Below are 18112 nucleotides of genomic sequence, written 5' to 3'. Positions count from 1 at the left end.
GAGATGGTGCTATATGACATTGTCAGCATGAGAGCAGACAGAATAAAACACTAATAGTTATAAAAAAAAGTTTTTTTTTTGTTTGTAAAATCTCACTTTTTCAAGAAAGACACCTATATAAATAATCTTAAAAGTCAAAAATATTAATTATAAATACATAAGTAAAAAAAATTAAGCAAAAAGTGCGACTCGAAGCGATGGTCCACAACGCTCTCATTATTCATGTTGTTCTGACCACTATGCAGTACTGCTCACAATAGAAGCGGAAGTTGAATGGTACTTATTTTAATAGTTAGTTATGAAAAGATGTTCCTTTGTGCGTGTGAAATCAGATTTTTTCATGAAAGACACCTATATAGATAAACTTAGAAGAAAAACTTTATCTGAATATAAAATTTGATCCAAATCGGTGGAGCGGTTTCCGAGATACATGAAACATAGATATATATATAAAATGATATTTTAATTTTAATTTCAATTTAATTAATTTCCAAGATTTTATCTTAATTTAGCCCATAGTAACTTCATTCTAAAAATATTATCTTATTTCGTGATCCAATTCCAATTTCTCTACTTAATTAATACAAGCGTAGCTTTGTAAAATTGCTGAATCGGCTAAAACCCTCACATTCTCACGCTCCGAGAAAAGGGATAGAAAAATGTCCAGTAAGCACATTCTTTTTAAAAGATCCCTGTATTTTCCCTTACCTCGTCGACGCGTGTACTGAAAATCCCTATCGAAATCTCATTATATATTAGCACTATGAAGAAATATTTTCCCTATCAATTTTTCAGCTCATATAAGACCAGGGATAAAATGTCCAAGTACTTTTTCCTCATTCTTCTCTGTGTCGTTCTGTGTTGTGTGTGTGCTCATCGCTTGTGCATATGCCTGCTTCTCGAAAATGAAATAAAACGACGTGACGAAATTGAAAGTCTGTTCACTGTCTTCAAAACTGCATCCTGCTTCACATAAAATAATACATGTGTGTGTGTGGTGTGTGTGTATATATATATATATATATATATATATATATATATATATATATATATATATATATATATATATACACACACACAAGAATTGCTCGTTTAAAGTTATAAGATTATATCAGCTCTATTTATCGAAATATAGGCTATAAGCGTTAATAATTTCGTAATGCATGGAATAGAGGATTTTTTTAATTCGCAGCAGGATTGATGAAAAAAACTAATAATAGATAATATCTTAAATATATTGATGTCTTCAATAATGTTGTCAAAAGGTGTGAATGAAGTACGATTTAAGTAAGATTTTATCAGTGCACAGCTAAATATAGCTCTATTATATTTTTATATTAATTTCATTTCCAGAAACATTACAAATTCTTCACAAATTACCTACTTAAATGTCAAGATTAAAAAGAATTTTACTACCCTGAAGTTTATTTTTAAATTCTGACATCAGCTAGTTAGAAGAATAAGTTTAAATTTATTCTTTTTAGTTCACTAAAACTTTTCTTTCTTTCTTTTTTTTTTCTTCTGCTAACTTTATTACACTTGAAATCTTTTAACCGAAGTCACGTGCTTTGTTATTTTCTCTGCTTAGTGATTTATTTCACCGCAATTTATTGGTGGAAACAAGAATCCCTCTTATTTGGTCGAGCTGCTTTCTTATCTTTCCCCCTGTTTTTTTGTTTGCAGGAAGAAGGCCTAACGGACGTCCAAGAAATGATTCGTCTGGAGAAACCGAACGTTGACAAAAGATTAAGAGGTGTCCTTGAGGAATTAGTGGCCGGATGCAAGTAAGATCTGAATTCCAAGACTTGACCAAATAATTTATCTCATAAAGAAGTCGTGCCAGGAGACCTTACTGATTAATTATGTTTGCTATGAATCTAATGGATGTTTGTTGTGTATTGAATATTTTTTTTATCATGAAAATATAAGTTTTTGCCTATTTATTACAAAAATGACTTCTTGGGTAATATTCGTAATTTTTTTCATTTGTTATTATGTATAAAAAAATGGGAAGATGTGAAGATTTATTTCAAGAAAAATATAATATATGAAGGGCTGCAAAAAATTATTATTCTGTGGAAGGATATATATATATAATATAGGATATATATAACAACGTGTCGTACATTTATTATCATACGTTAATATGCATTGTAACTTCGGCAACTTAATTCAAAATTGTTTGTGCTAATATATATATAATTGAATGGAATAGTAACTTCGTTAACTCTTCTAATCAAAAAGGTGTTTAATAATTGAAATAAGAAGGCATTATTTTTAAAATATATCTTTGCTTCAGGCTTTATTTCATACATTGAGTGTGCTCTCTCTTCCATATTTTATCCATATTTGCTGAAAATGATTAAAATTATGTTTCTTATTAAAATAAAACGCTGGTAAATATTGGCTTTCGAAAGAGCATTCGTTTTTAGAAAAACACACCATTTTGGCCATTTGCACCAAAAATAAATGTATCTAATTGATACTAAAAATGCATAATTTCTATCTAACAGTACATTTTAGCTAATAATCTATAAATTTCAAATCGTATTTTATTGCAGATAGTGAAATTTGCAAAATTTTGTTTCCCTGCGCATTAAGCAGACTCAATGAAAAAGAGAAAGATAACTAAGCTTTAAATTATGATTTCATAGTAACAATTTTAGCAAAAAAAAAAAGGTTTTAACTCAAAATCATTTATGAATTTTGCTTATTCGTCTGGCATCATAGTCATATAACAAGCGTAACCCCAAATAACAAACGACTCATTTTTATATGTTTTATACTATGCTGTGCCATCATTTATTTTTCATCCTGCTAAGCTCAAAATTCCAAAATAGGTATAACTGCAGCATATTACATCGTATCAAGTGAGGGTGATTTAATTTCACTGAATATTTTTAAAAGAAAAGTATTTTTGTACGTATATTTATATCTGAATTTTCATATAATGTGAGAAACATACAGTGATAAAACACGACGGTACTTAAGAGATGTCGAAAAATCATGATGACCAAGTAATAGAATCTTAAAAGTTCGGAAAAAAAATGGTTTCAGTCTTGTTTTATACGAATTTCCATGTTTCTTGGCCTGATCGACATTAAATTTGTTGCCAAAGGTCAAACTTTCCGAAGTAATTGTGATATCCACACCAACTAACCAAAGTCGCTTCAAATATCTAGAGATGCAGAACGAATTAATTACTCTTAGTCAATAGTTCATCTAATCAAAGAATAGTGTATAGTATTACTAAACTTCTCCCAGACAGGCATTCATTAAATACAAGTAAAAAGATATAAAATAATAATTAACTACAATTCTTTTTAGAGAGAAATAAACCAATGTATAGTTAAAGAGTATTAAGGCTCATACCCAACTAACTAACTATCAACTAACATGGCCCACCCCCGGCCATGAAAGTTCTGTACTAATTGGACGATTTCAATTTCAAATGAGAGATGGAGGTTATAAAGCAAGTTATCATCAAAGATGCCCTCACTTTACATTCTGAACTCCTTGTTTAAAAGAGAAACCACGCCAAAATATTAGTATAGAAGCCCATTAGTATAAAACTTTTAAGTAAGTATAAAACTTTTAAGCCCATTAGTATAAACCAGCCCTTTTAGGGATGGTTTAGTAGTCAAAGGGTAGAACCAGAAGATCAGATATTCCAAATTTAAGAACAGAAAGTTAAAATAAAATATCCTCTAACCTATTAATGTTCCAATCATATAATTTTTATTTAATATATGTTAGTTAACCATCTGCTAAGGAGGCCTTGAATAAAAATATCCAATTCGAATAATCATTTCAATATATAATACTTTTTAAAAATAAACAGAAAAGTTCTTAAATGCATCATGCAGTACTGAGTAATTTATCAATTTCCCACATGCTATGCTTCTCATCTTGAATTCCAGTTCCATATTCCTGTGAAGATACGGCATTATTACGGTATGAAACCCATCCCGTGTCTCTTTAATGGATTATCTATTTTTCACATAGTTCCAACAAACTGCAAATGTACTTATAGCGTGACGACGTTGTTATGTGTGACCACGTATCTGAAAAACAAAGCAATCCGTAGGTAGTTTCTTTCTTGGCAGAATGATAGAAATGCGTTGGCCACGCACATATTTAATTCGTCTCGTTTTTTCCTTGTGATATATTTTGTGTCACTGTCCAGCTTGTAAATATTGAATAACAAACACTCTGCTGTGATCATTATTTAAATATAACGGACATGTATCAATTGCTAAAAATATTTCAGCATGTTTATAATATTTCTTTTTATTAGGGTGATAAAAAAAACTGATCTGTTACTATTAAGCGCATATTACGTTAAATAGTTTGAAATGAATGAATTTCAATCCTTAATTTATTTATCTCTAAAAAATAATTGGCTAAAATGATAAATAGTAATCTTTCAAATAAAATTATGAGAATTGCACACGCTCAGATGTTTTTAATAGTCTTCATTATTCATTTTAATGTCATAAAAGCGTGCAATGCGTTTCTTCTGATTCGTTATCATAAACGTAACTCGTAATATAAAATTTAAACAAAGTAAAAGCAGAATTGATTTTTTTTTACATTAGAATACAGCTTTTTATATAGCCAACTATAAAACTTCATTGCACGTTTATAAAAAGCGAATTCCAAATAACAATTATTTTATATTACTTGAGACCAAACTCTTATTTATTTTAAAGAGTAGAAAGTTTCAGCTTTTTAAAATGTAATAAAGATTACATGAAGAGTTTTACGATGCAGAGCAGTTGTTAGTTTATGTAAAAACTTTTTTAATTTTTCTAATAGAATCGAGTTAATTTAAAATATATATTTTTATTAACTTTTTAATTTTTTTCTATAATAAAACATACCTTATATATAAAAATATTTTAATATTAATCGGAAAGATAACATTTATATTTATTTTTTTATCTAAATACAAAGAATATTAATTTTTTTTTCAAAACATTTAATAACTGGCAACGCTGATTGCTTCATACTCGTTAATTATCTAAAATTTATCAAGAAATTTCTAGAAACAAACATTTACATTTCTAGAAATTTCTCTTACTAACTAAATAAATCTTTCGTAAATATTTTGAAATTAATCAGTTTCATCTTAGATATGAAGAACATTAATCGAAATGAAAGAAACTACTGCTGATTAATTTTAATTATAAAATAACAACATTTAGAATAAATCATGACATTACCAACAAGAAGGAAAATAGATACTTCTCCATGTTTAATTTGTTTACACAACTAAGGCTCCATGCCCTTTCTTTCTTATCCCCTGTTTCAGACACCATTAATTTTATTACTTCTCATAAAATCTGAAACTTTCTCTATAGTAATAAACTGGTATTGAACATCTAGATCTTTTATTATGAACATTATGGAGATATTAAAAATTAACAAATTGATTGTTTAATCAAATTATGTTTTTAGTAATGTAGTAATGTGTAATTAGTTGTTTAATCAATGTATGTTTTTAGAGCTTACTCTGCTAATATAGAATTGATTGAAAGAAATGAATAAACCACGATATTAGCAATTACAATGACATCTATGGCTTTTTCTTGTTTGAACTATGGATCTTTGGATTGTTCTGAGGCTGTTATTTTAATCTACTGTTATAGAACGTATTATAATAATAATTATTTATTTAAAAAAATCAGACAGTGTGTATACTCTAAATATAATCTAACAAATTGAATAATGTAAATTGACATTGGTACAAAAACAGAACCAAGATAATTATGAAGCATTTGTAAAAATCAACAAATGCACACAGGAAATCACTGATAAAATAACAGTAATAGCTTTATCAATAATGTTCAACGTCTGTCAGTTTACAAGCTTTCTCTTGAATCAAAATTCTAGAGAAATTAACATATTTGAGCTCCTCTGAATATAAACTCTGAATAGAACTTTCGTCTCGTTATAACTTTTCACCAAAGCATGACGTTCATGGAATTCTCCAGAAGACTAACCAGATCTTGGTCCCTATGAGAGAAAGAGCTGTAATTCTTTCATTTTTTAGAATCTTCATTACTGTAGCCAAAATTTTCAAATGTTCTCTAAAGACGAAGCTCGTCATTTTGACATCCGTTAAGATTCTATGTAAATTTCTTTTCCCTATAATAAATCCATTATTATAGATTCGTTATGATATTGCTTTTCGATTAATATCCTTTTGATTTAAATAAGGAATAAAATATTTGATGGTTATTTCAACTGTTTTACATATGCAAATTAATAAAAAAAATATTCAAATTTATAATACATTTGTCATGAATCATCTCAAATGTTCACAATTAATTCCTTCCTTCACTTGGGCCATATTTCTCATATCTTGGTTCTAAATTCAATTTTTTTTAATTGCAGTCGTTTTCTGAGTATCGTAAAGGGAGCTGGAGGTAGTGCCTCAACGAAGACAAAACTGGACAAGGAAAGAACTAAACTTCTTCAGAGAGAGCTGGCAAGTAAACACTTCCAACTCGCATTTTTTTATTCATTAAAACAATATAAATACGTTTAAGAATTTTGTTATAAATATGCTGAAAAATAGGAAAAATTAGGTTCTAACATTTAATAAGTCAAGATGGGTTTTTTTTAATCACGTGCGAACATGATGTTGTTTTCATTTGGGGGTTTTGAAGCTTCAAAAAGCATAGGGCAGAAAATGAAAGGTATAGTTTATAAGAAGTTATTGTTGCAAGATGCACAACGAAGAAAACGAGAATCAACGCGAAAAGGTGAGGGGAGGTATCGAAAAGTAGAATATTATTATATAATTTTTTTTTAATTTTTATTTTCAATTTTTGTTTTGGAGCTCGAATGATTTTGAGATGGGAAAAAAAACCCAACTATTTTCTAAAAGTTAACGCTTACGGAATGCAATAAGAACGTGACCATTTCAAACCAGTTTAAACCGGATTTTCACACACACACACAAAAAAAAAATCTGGCATCGAGAAAAAGGTTTGGGGCTTGAACGATTTTGAGTTTGAAAAAAAACTAAATATAGACACATACACAATCTGATAGTTGCGGGATTGTTTCAAACCGGTTTAAACTGGTTTAAAAAATAATGTTCTCACATGATAACTTAAAATTTGTGATTGAAGATTTCAATTATATATATATATCGTGGTTTTAATTTTTGCATATGTATAGAGTCGTTGTATTATATCTTCATTAAATTCCAAATTATACAAAGGCAGGAACATATTTCATTGGATTTTTTTTTTTTTGCGATGTTTGGTTGTTGTACTGTTTTATACATCTATCAAATCTCGGTTATAAAATATTTAAAAAAAAACTGTATATTTATATTTAATTATAAAGAAACTTAATCTTTGTTTAATACATTTATAATTATAATATTTTAAATGCTTGTGAAATGCAGAAAAATTATAGAAATCAGTAGAACTGTACTTCGAGTTCCCGTTAGCCACAAAATGAGTTAATTGTCAGAAATATTGATGGTAGTACAAATTGATACATATTCTCAACAGACAACAAAACTCTTTAACCTTCTTGTATAAGTTATAGAGTTCTTGTATATCCTGAAGTTAATCTGGTTATCGAAGAAATAATGATTTGTACGAATATAATCTTTGGCCCCATCCATTGGGTTAATAATATGTACAGTATTTCTTTCTTGTTTCTTATGAATAGAGAGATTACTTATCCATCCGCAGGCAGCATGTTCTTAACTAAGTCAATAGCAGAAGTTGGGAAATATTTCCATGCTGCAAGTTATGTAACTGTAGACACCATCGATTAATAATAAATAATGTGGTAGTGCTCTTATCATTATCTATATATATAACATATAATAGTTAATATTCCTAAATACATTCTTGAAGAATAATAAACTGGGGAAAAAATGTTGTTAGATTCCAATTTTTTGAAACTCTAGCATTTGTATAGAATTTTATAGTAGAGTTCGTATACAGTTTTATAGTACAGCTTTGGAGTGAAATAGCTTTTAAATCGCTTCAGATAGTACTACAAACATTTTTATTGAAAAGAACATAAAAAAAGGAATTTAATGGATACTGTTTTGTAAGGAAGAAAAACTTTCAAAAGTAACAAAATAGTATAACTAGTTAAAAATAAAAGAGAAAAAAAGAAAGCTTTTCTTTGAAATCATTTTGAACAAGACCAAACTTTTCGGCTTTTCTTATCAGCCTTTTATCATAGTTTTAAAAGACTCTGTTAAAGTGGTCTGTTTTTTCTTCACTGAAGTAATGTTTCCGTAATCAACAATTCGATTTTGAGATTTTGTTGAATTTCCTTATTTCAGAATTGCCCAATTCCGAAAAAAACATTTTTGAAATTCTGTCCGTTTGTTTATGAATACCATACCTATAAAACGATTTTATTTAAAGGGATAAAATTTTGATAGGTGGTAATAAAACCAATTTTGTAAATACTTATAAAATTTTGAGCGAAAACCACTTCCAGAAAATTTTTCTGTCCGATCGCATTTGAATTCTATAACTACAAATCGCAAAGAGGTAGATGAATATAATATGGTATACAATTTTAGCATCTAAATTGCAGATTTGCTTCAAACTGTGAGGACAACCGTCAGTGAATTGATTACTTTTCGGTTTGAAATCACATGCATGTAAACGTGATATCTCAAAACTATTCCAAGCTAGATATATGAGATTTGGTATATGATCCTTTAACTAATGTTATAGTTTAATTGTTTGATCAGAAAAATGACGTACAGATTACATATGTAATTGTCTTTCTTTAATATATAACGAAGCACAAGACCATCATGTGGGGTACTCTGATGATAAAATCTGAGTATTGTTAGAGTTCTTTCCCTTGCCGAAATTCCACAATTTCTGCGTGGAGGGGAAAGGAGAAAGAACTCCTTTATCAGCGATTATGCGAGAAAGCTTCGAAGAGTTCAATTCCGTTGGTTTTTAATTTTGAAAATCCATTTCGCGGATAAAGCGTTCATTTTCACCATAAAAATAACAATTTTTAATAAGAAAAATGTGACCTTCCATTGGATGTCACATTGCAACGGTTTAAGAAATGCTAGGCTATTTATTTTAATACCTTTTCTCAATATAATGTGTATCTAGCAGCATCTAGCGAGGCTTTAAAAAATTATTTCAGTTCGGAACTGTATTGAATTGAAATTCAATTTGCGCTTCTTAACTAAATAGCTATATTTTCACCTCTTTTTAATCTAAGCAAATATCAATTCTCATTGTTATTACGTGCAGAAGTAGCAAAGTAACAAAATTTGCCCTCAGAGCAAAATAATGTGTATTGTTCTGAAGTCAGTCCGAGTAATGTAGATAGCTTCAAGCATCAATGGACACACACTTGAAAGATAAACTTTGTTCATACGAATTATGTGAAATAAATTTTCTTTTATTATCAGAAAAGTTCAATTCCTATTTGGTCTGATTGTTATTGATTTTTCCGAGAGAATATAGTGGAAAAGTAGAAACACGAACTATTATACATTTCTGGAAATGTTTTGGTTATGCTAGTGGGGTCATAAATTTTTTTTAAAATACAAATTTTATAAGATAGTCTTTACTAGAAATAATTTTTGCATCGGCGGCAAGGCTGCTCTAAACCACTGCTTGCATATACGACAAACCCTTTCACTCTACTAATTTCAATATTTTACAGCTATCTACTTATATATTATAAAAATAAAAGGCTATTGATCAAAATCATCGTTATTATAAGTATTCTGAGTGAATATAATTATAACACTATTATACAGTATTGTTGCATATCATTGAAAATTAATGGCTCACGCCATTTTCCTTCCATTATATAAATTTATATTATAATTATTTTTCTAATATCTAACTTTCTAGTCAAGTCGATTGTACCTAATTGATTATGAAAAAATAACTATAAAATTAGAAAATATAAATGTAATACTGAGCGGTCACAATGTCTCTTTAAATTTTCTAGATATTTTTAAAAACAAATTAATTAATCATTAGTTGCCCAGTGCTTGATTTATTGCCATATTTTCTATTACTAAGTGACATCATGAAAGATAACTCTATCATCAGTTATTTTGCTTCATATCAAAAATGTTCATCCTTATCTATGTATACGATACAACAACAGTTCAAATCTATAGACTTATGGAACATAAATTACCGGAGATATACGCTCGGTAATACTCATTATGATGTTTATTTTTTAAAGAATGATTATTTTTTAAAACTTTGGTTAACTGTGCTATCAATATTAAAGAACAAAATCACGAATGTAATGTAGTCACAAATTTTGTAGATTAAAAACAAGACATAAATGCATTCAAACGAACTGTTTTTCTAGTGATATTTAGATAATGTAAAATGTTTTTTCATTGCGCATATTATAAATACAATGCAGAATCATTTTATTGACGGTTTTTGTTTATTCCAAGCAAAATTTTATTTGCTGTCAGCAAATCCGATGCCAAAATATACATGAAAAGGGGAAATAAGTCCGAAACCCCATTACATAACCAACGTTAATCTTTTCTTTGATGTTGTTTACAGGATCACATTGGCACCATTGCTCGCACGATGAAGCCCCTGGTGACGAAGAACACCATCAAAGAAAAACTCAGGACTGCTCAAGGATTCCTGAAGAAAATCCGAGACCTCACGGAAGACGTAAGTACCTTACCGCAGCTGCAACATCCGATAAATACAGTATTAAAAGAACAAAAGCCCCTCAGCGAATTATTCAATTTCTCCTCTTCTAGCCGCAGCACGTTCTGCCGGACGTCTTCGTCTGGATGATTAGCGGGGGAAAAAGAGTTGCCTACCAGCGACTGAGCGCCAGGGAGCTCATGTTCTCTATTGTGGAAGAAGAGAGCGGGAAAAACTGTGGAAAAGTGCAGACGCTCTTTCTGAAGGTAGAGGTCGCCTTTTGTTATTTTGTGTAATCCGATGATGCCTTAATATTCTGTTGTGTCTCCGTTTGGGTTTTTTTTTTTGTATGAGAATATATAAGAAGAATTAGAATCGCTTGAGTGAATTTATTTTGTTTATTATGAAAATATAAACAAATGAATACATGCAAGTAGGATTTATGGAAATGGCAAAAAAAAAAAAAAAAATCGTTTGGTTATCTTGAAAATTCTAGAATTATATTGCAAATACTTATAACAATGTTATTTGCATTTTGAAACGGTGTCAGAGCTTTCTTTTTTATTTCTTGACAAACAGAAATTCTCCTCTCAGTAATTAAATTCTTTAATATTTCTTCTCCCATTTTCTTTTACTGTTGAATGACTTCATTAATGAATCAAAGCAAAAAATGTACCAGGTTTTATATTTTTTCTCTCTTTTATTGTTGAATAATTCCATTAATCAATCAAGGAAAAAAAATGTACGAGTTTTCTTGGTTCTACTCTCTTTCTCTTTCGTTAATCAGTCCAAGCAAAAAGAAAAAAAAAGCATCAGGCTTTCTATTTTTTTTCTCTTTTCTCTTTCTGTTGAATGATTTCATTAATCAATCAAATAAAAAAGATGCACCAGGTTTCATAGTTCTTCTCTCTTTTCCTTTTACTGTTGAATGACTTCATTAATCATTCAAAGCAAAATATGTACCAGGTTTCATAGTTCCTCTTTCTTTTCCTTTTATTGTTGAATAACTTCATTAATCAATAAAATAAAAAAATGTACCAAGTTTGATAGTTCCTCTTTCTTTTCCTTTCACTGTTGAATGACTTTATTAATCATTCAAAGCAAAATATGTACCAGGTTTGATAGTTCCGCTTTCTTTTCCTTTTACTGTTGAATGATTTCATTAATCATTTAAAGCAAAATATGTGCCAGGTTTCATAGTTCTTCTCTCTTTTCCTTTTACTGTTGAATGATTTCATTAATCAATCAAATAAAAAAAGGCACCAGATTTCATAGTTCTTTTCTCTTTTCCTTTTACTGCTGAATGACTTCATTAACCATTCAAAGCAAAATATGTACCAGGTTTCATAGTTCTTTTCTCTTTTCCTTTTACTGTTGAATGACTTCATTAATCATTCAAAGCAAAATATGTACCAGGTTTCATAGTTCCTCTTTCTTTTCTTTTATTGTTGAATGATTTCATTAATCAATCAAATAAAAAAATGCACCAGGTTTCATAGTTCTTTTCTCTTTTCCTTTTACTGCTGAATGACTTCATTAACCATTCAAAGCAAAATATGCACCAGGTTTGATAGTTCCTCTTTCTTTTCCTTTTACTGTTGAATGACTTCATTAATCATTCAAAACAAAATATGTACCAGGTTTCATAGTTCTTTTCTCTTTTCCTTTTACTGCTGAATGACTTCATTAACCATTCAAAGCAAAATATGTACCAGGTTTCATAGTTCCTCTTTCTTTTCCTTTTATTGTTGAATAACTTCATTAATCAATAAAATAAAAAAAAATGTACCAGGTTTGATAGTTCCTCTTTCTTTTCCTTTCATTGTTGAATGATTTCATTAATCAATCAAATAAAAAAAGGCACCAGGTTTCATAGTTCTTTTCTCTTTTCCTTTTACTGCTGAATGACTTCATTAACCATTCAAAGCAAAATATGTACCAGGTTTCATAGTTCTTTTCTCTTTTCCTTTTACTGCTGAATGACTTCATTAACCATTCAAAGCAAAATATGTACCAGGTTTCATAGTTCTTTTCTCTTTTCCTTTTACTGTTGAATGACTTCATTAATCATTCAAAGCAAAATATGTACCAGGTTTCATAGTTCCTCTTTCTTTTCTTTTATTGTTGAATGATTTCATTAATCAATCAAATAAAAAAATGCACCAGGTTTCATAGTTCTTTTCTCTTTTCCTTTTACTGCTGAATGACTTCATTAACCATTCAAAGCAAAATATGCACCAGGTTTGATAGTTCCTCTTTCTTTTCCTTTTACTGTTGAATGACTTCATTAATCATTCAAAGCAAAATATGTACCAGGTTTCATAGTTCTTTTCTCTTTTCCTTTTACTGCTGAATGACTTCATTAACCATTCAAAGCAAAATATGTACCAGGTTTCATAGTTCCTCTTTCTTTTCCTTTTATTGTTGAATAACTTCATTAATCAATAAAATAAAAAAAAATGTACCAGGTTTGATAGTTCCTCTTTCTTTTCCTTTCATTGTTGAATGATTTCATTAATCATTCAAAGCAAAACAATACACTAGGTTTTATAGCGGCAGAATGCTCTCATTTTCTAAAAGAATATAATCATTTGCCTGATTCTATCGAATGCTGTTTGTTGAACAATTGCTATTGCACAATTTTAACAAATGTAATTTTTTTTCAATAGGTTTTCGAGACATTTTCAGATTGTTGAAATGGTCTGGATTTTTATGGAATTTCATAAATAACTACTTTTACATTTTGTGCGAAAACTTATGTTACATTGATAATAATTTATTAATTCTTTTATAAATACATCCTGCAGAACCACATCTTTAATTGTCATGGAAAAATAGCTCTAGAAACTAAATAAATAAAGTTTTACACAACTGCAATCGGTTGCAATTATTTGTGATATTTTATAAGTAACTCTTTGTGTAATAAGTTCTAGAATTAAGACACTAAATTTTCCCTAATAGATTTCGAAAATTAAGGCCAACTTTTTTGTAATAATTGTGGTGCACTAAGCTTTGCAGACTCTTTCCTTGTAATTTTTTAGATTCCGGAAAAATTATTTACATCATTTAATAAATATTATCTTAATATTTCAACACACTTTTGTTTCTTTTTGCTATTGCTTAAATTTTCTTTTTCATAAACATCAATAAATATACAGGTTTTTCAACTAAGGACAAATTTCATACCATCCGCATTTGTTCTAAATTTAAAGAAATGAGATTTATTCAAAGTATTTTTTAATGGAATGGATTATGCTTATTCGTGAAATTAGGCGTATATTAAAAATCTTGCAAATAATTTTAATCATCATGACATAGCATTTTTATTTATACATTCAAAGGCTTCACTCCATGCTCACTTTCGCTGTCCAACCCCGGGGTTGTCTGGTAATGTATGCGAACTTATAACTGAAAAACGAATGCGAACTCATAACTGGAAACTTGCTAACTGGAACTCATACACTCATGTGTATGAATTCCAGTTAGTAAGTTTTCAAACTCCACTGGACTTTCATTCAATTCTGGAAGCTAAATCTTTCCATGATGAGAACATGGCTTTTCCGATCGGCCTACTTCCGAGCCAAAACTCAAAGCCCTGCAATGGGAACATTCTTTGCTTATACCTCCATATATCCAAATTTTGAATCAATTTTGCCACCAACTTAGCAGCTTAACGATCAGCTTTTCTTTTCTATTGCCAAATTCTTGCTCGTTCTTTCTTCATTCATTCATTTTTTCTTCATCTGATATCGTTGGATGCTCCATTACTATTCAAGGGTTAACACGTGTATTGCTTAGATATTCAAACCGGAAAGTTATTCATTAGTATTGCCATAAACGATGTGTTTAAAAGTAAAATTAACAAATAATATTTTTTTTTTCACTCATTTGATGTTAATTAAAGCTTTACTTTTTATTCTTTTTCATCACTATTTCAGCGTCAAGTGCATTATAAATATTATGATAAAATAATAATTTTCATTAAATATTTCGAAAATACTGTTAACAAACCTCAAATATCATGAATTAGGTGATTCATTATCCACCAATCAGAAAACAAATAAAACAAAATGCTTACATAAAAAAATTATATAATATATAAATAAGAAACTTGATGAACTGAACACCATTAACATAGCACTGATGAAGCGATTTTAAACTTTATCATATACTTATTCATATATTATAAGCACATATGGATGCATATCAATACTATTTCAAATTTATCCCATATTCAAGCAAACGATCGCTTACATATGCAGCTAAATGCTCTACTTTCAAAAATAAATGTGACTCAAAAGTACAGTCAAGTGTAACAAAATGAAAGTATTCCACTGTCATCATGCATTAATTCACACAGCTAAAAGTTTCTGCAAAACTTTTGGAGAGGAAAACTCTAATAACGACTGAGTGGCCGAGGATGACACATTCTCGGATGCTTCAGAGAAGTTTAAAGCCTGTCCCTGATTATCGATTCTCGCTGGGAACGGAAAGTGCTATTAATTTTCCACTCGGTGTATTTTGTGCTTTAGGGAAACAGCTGCTGCCAGAAAATCCGCAAGTTATAAACATATTATGTTCTAGTTAAAGAATTTCTTAGCAAGAAAGGGGTGGCGATAGAATAGATAATAGGGGAAAGTATGTATTTAGGGGCTCTGAACTAATAAATCAGATGGTGGTAGGATTTTTTCCCTTTGATCTATATTCTTTTAATTCTTGAGTTATTCAATAATTTTTCCTCTCGTATATAAATCGACATATTAAAGAAAATTTATATTTATTATCTCTATTAATAACATAGATGAATGTGTGTATGTGTTGTTGGTTCTTTACAGGATAGACTGTTTTATTTAGAGCTATCAAATTTAACACAAATATGTTTTGGACGATGGAAAGGGTACTTCAGAATAATTTTTTGTGGGGGAGGGATTTCATTTAATATGTAAGCAAAAATCCGATGTTTCTTCCTCATAAACTACAAAAATATTGCAGTTCAAAAAATTAAAATTTCATTACATGTTTGGATTTTTACACCATCTAAAAAAATCCAAAACGTTGTCTTTTTATTTGTATCAGTTTTTTTTTGCCAAACATTTTTTTTTATTTTTAATTAATTTTAAATATTTATGCATATTTTGTGGTAAAAATATATTTCATTACTGAAGTGAAGTACAATTTAAAACATTTTCATTGGCTTTTTTTTCTATCATTTCACCTTTACTTTTTTCCCATTGTTGATGATCAAGATATGAAAATATGGCTTTTTTTTTCATTTCGAGTATGTTTCGCTATAAGACATGTTATAAAATAATCGAAATTTTATTTCGCTTAAGTTTTAATTTAAAACTGTGAGATAGTAAACATTTTTTTTAATCCAATCCTTTTTAAACACATCTACGATATAATTGGATATTGACAGAAAATTAAAGAAGTATATATAACAGGAAAAATAGCGTTGCAAGGCATCTTAAATACAGGGTGTTTATAAAGTCCCGGACCCATTTTGATGTTTAATAACTCATAAAATAATAAAGATAGATTTAAATTAAAAATATAAATGGTTAAATAGACTCAAAAAGTTTCATGACCCTTGTCAATGAACTTCCACGTGTGCCCCCTTCGTCGCACGGAGAATATCAAGTCGATAGTCAATCTCACGCCAGGTAGCGACAAGCATGTCGGCATCCACAGAGTCATTTGCGCACTTTATGGCGATTAACAATGCCAGAAACATGAAAGGATGCTTCATCGGAGAACATTATGCTCTTCAGAAAATCAGCAGCATCTTCTATCCTCCTTAGCATATCTGTTGCAAAGGCCATCCTCCTAGGTCTATCGTTCGGTTCCAAAACTTGAACAATTTGAACTTTGTATGCATGCAGTCTTAATTTTTTCTTAATAACCTTGTACACCGTCGAAATTGGCATATCCAATTCTGTTGCCGCTGATCTCACAGATATTCTAGGATTGTGTAAAAATGTCTCTCTGACACGCTCAACATCAAAATCACTTGTGCAAGGACGTCTGGAACGTTTCTTATCTTCGATACTTCCAATTTCTAGAAAATTCTTTTTCCACCGCAAGGTGCTGTTTTTGGATGGAGGATCTTTTTGGTAAATTCTTCTGAAATTTCTCTGTGCTTGCACTATTGATTTCATTTCAATGAACCACCATAAAATCTGTGCTTTCTCTTGTGGTGTATGCATTCTCCTTAATATTCGCTCGAATAAAACATCACATACAAAAGTACTACATAGAACAAACACATCAAAAGTAAACATAACATTGCAATAGTTGACAAAAACAAAAGAGAGAAAAATGCAATTAATAAGCAGACAATATTTAGAAAAGTACAGATATTTAGACTGGAAAATGAAATTATCTGAAATTAACCACACGCGCAGACGATATTTACAAAAGTAAAAATATTCAAACCTGAAAAGGAAAATATATGAGTTATTCCATCAATAAATGTCATAAGTGTGTTTATATCTTTATTATTTTATGAGTTATTAAACATCAAAATGGGTCCGGGACTTTATAAACACCCTGTATTATAAATTATTTGTATATCAAAATTTGAAATCTAAAAATATTTTGCTGAAAAAGCCATTTAAGATCAAGTTACACAAAAAAATTTAATTGAATTTTTCAATGGGCATTCATCCCAACGAAACAACTTGTCTCCGAAGGCTGCTAGTGTTACATAAGATTCAATAATCTTGTCTCAAAATATCTCTTCAATTATTCTCCTTTTAGAAATTTATGCATCATGACTTCCATTAGATGTACATTGAATATGTAGTCATTAATTCATAACTATTTTTTTCTTTGATAGCAGAAATACGTTGTAAATTTCTTAATGAGGTTATACATCATTGAAATGACTATTCAATTCGAAACTTAAGGAGGCATCCAAGGAGAGCTCTAGTTAATTATATTCTTAAAATTTACTCGTTCATACGCACAATTATGTATACATAAAATTTTCCGTAATTCGTCTTTTATTCCTGAATAAAAATTATTCCACTAGAAATAATATCTATTAGAACCACTTTATTTGTAAGACAATACAAGGTTCATGTCGAAAGTCTATACGTTTTTTCAAGCTTGAAGATATAACCATAATAATTCTCCAAGATCTTAAAACTCATTAATTATGAGTGTCAGAACTTTCAGTTTATATTAGAAGACATTCACATTGCAATAATATCAAAATTAAATGAATATTAATCAAATTAAGGAATTTATAATATAAAATTAACGAATGAAGGTCACCAATATTGTTAAATATAAGCTTTTAATATACTATAGAACCTCAAAGTAATCAATTTTAGGATTTCGGAAAATGTGTGAATAAAATAATAATTCTCATCTTATATTTTTATCAATAAATCATTAATTTATTTTATATTAAAACGATTATGTGGTTTCTTCTTAAATCGTTTTCA

At 29.3% G+C, this 18112-nt stretch overlaps 1 protein-coding gene across 2 annotated transcripts in view; it reads left to right on the top strand.

The window, feature by feature from the left end:
- Nucleotides 1-18112, top strand: part of LOC129965499 (otoferlin-like) — a 515039-nt gene that overhangs the window by 456770 nt on the left and 40157 nt on the right. For both annotated transcript variants that reach the window (XM_056079452.1, XM_056079451.1), the window contains exons 20-23: nt 1684-1784; nt 6400-6493; nt 10566-10682; nt 10775-10927. In XM_056079452.1, the coding sequence (XP_055935427.1) occupies nt 1684-1784; nt 6400-6493; nt 10566-10682; nt 10775-10927 (465 nt within the window). The remainder of the gene's footprint in view (nt 1-1683; nt 1785-6399; nt 6494-10565; nt 10683-10774; nt 10928-18112) is intronic.

Source organism: Argiope bruennichi, chromosome 4 (genome assembly GCF_947563725.1).
Source record: "Argiope bruennichi chromosome 4, qqArgBrue1.1, whole genome shotgun sequence".
NCBI classification, from domain to species: domain Eukaryota; kingdom Metazoa; phylum Arthropoda; class Arachnida; order Araneae; family Araneidae; genus Argiope; species Argiope bruennichi.
The sequence above is the reverse complement of the archived record's forward strand: the minus strand, read 5'-3'. Positions and strand labels throughout refer to the sequence as shown.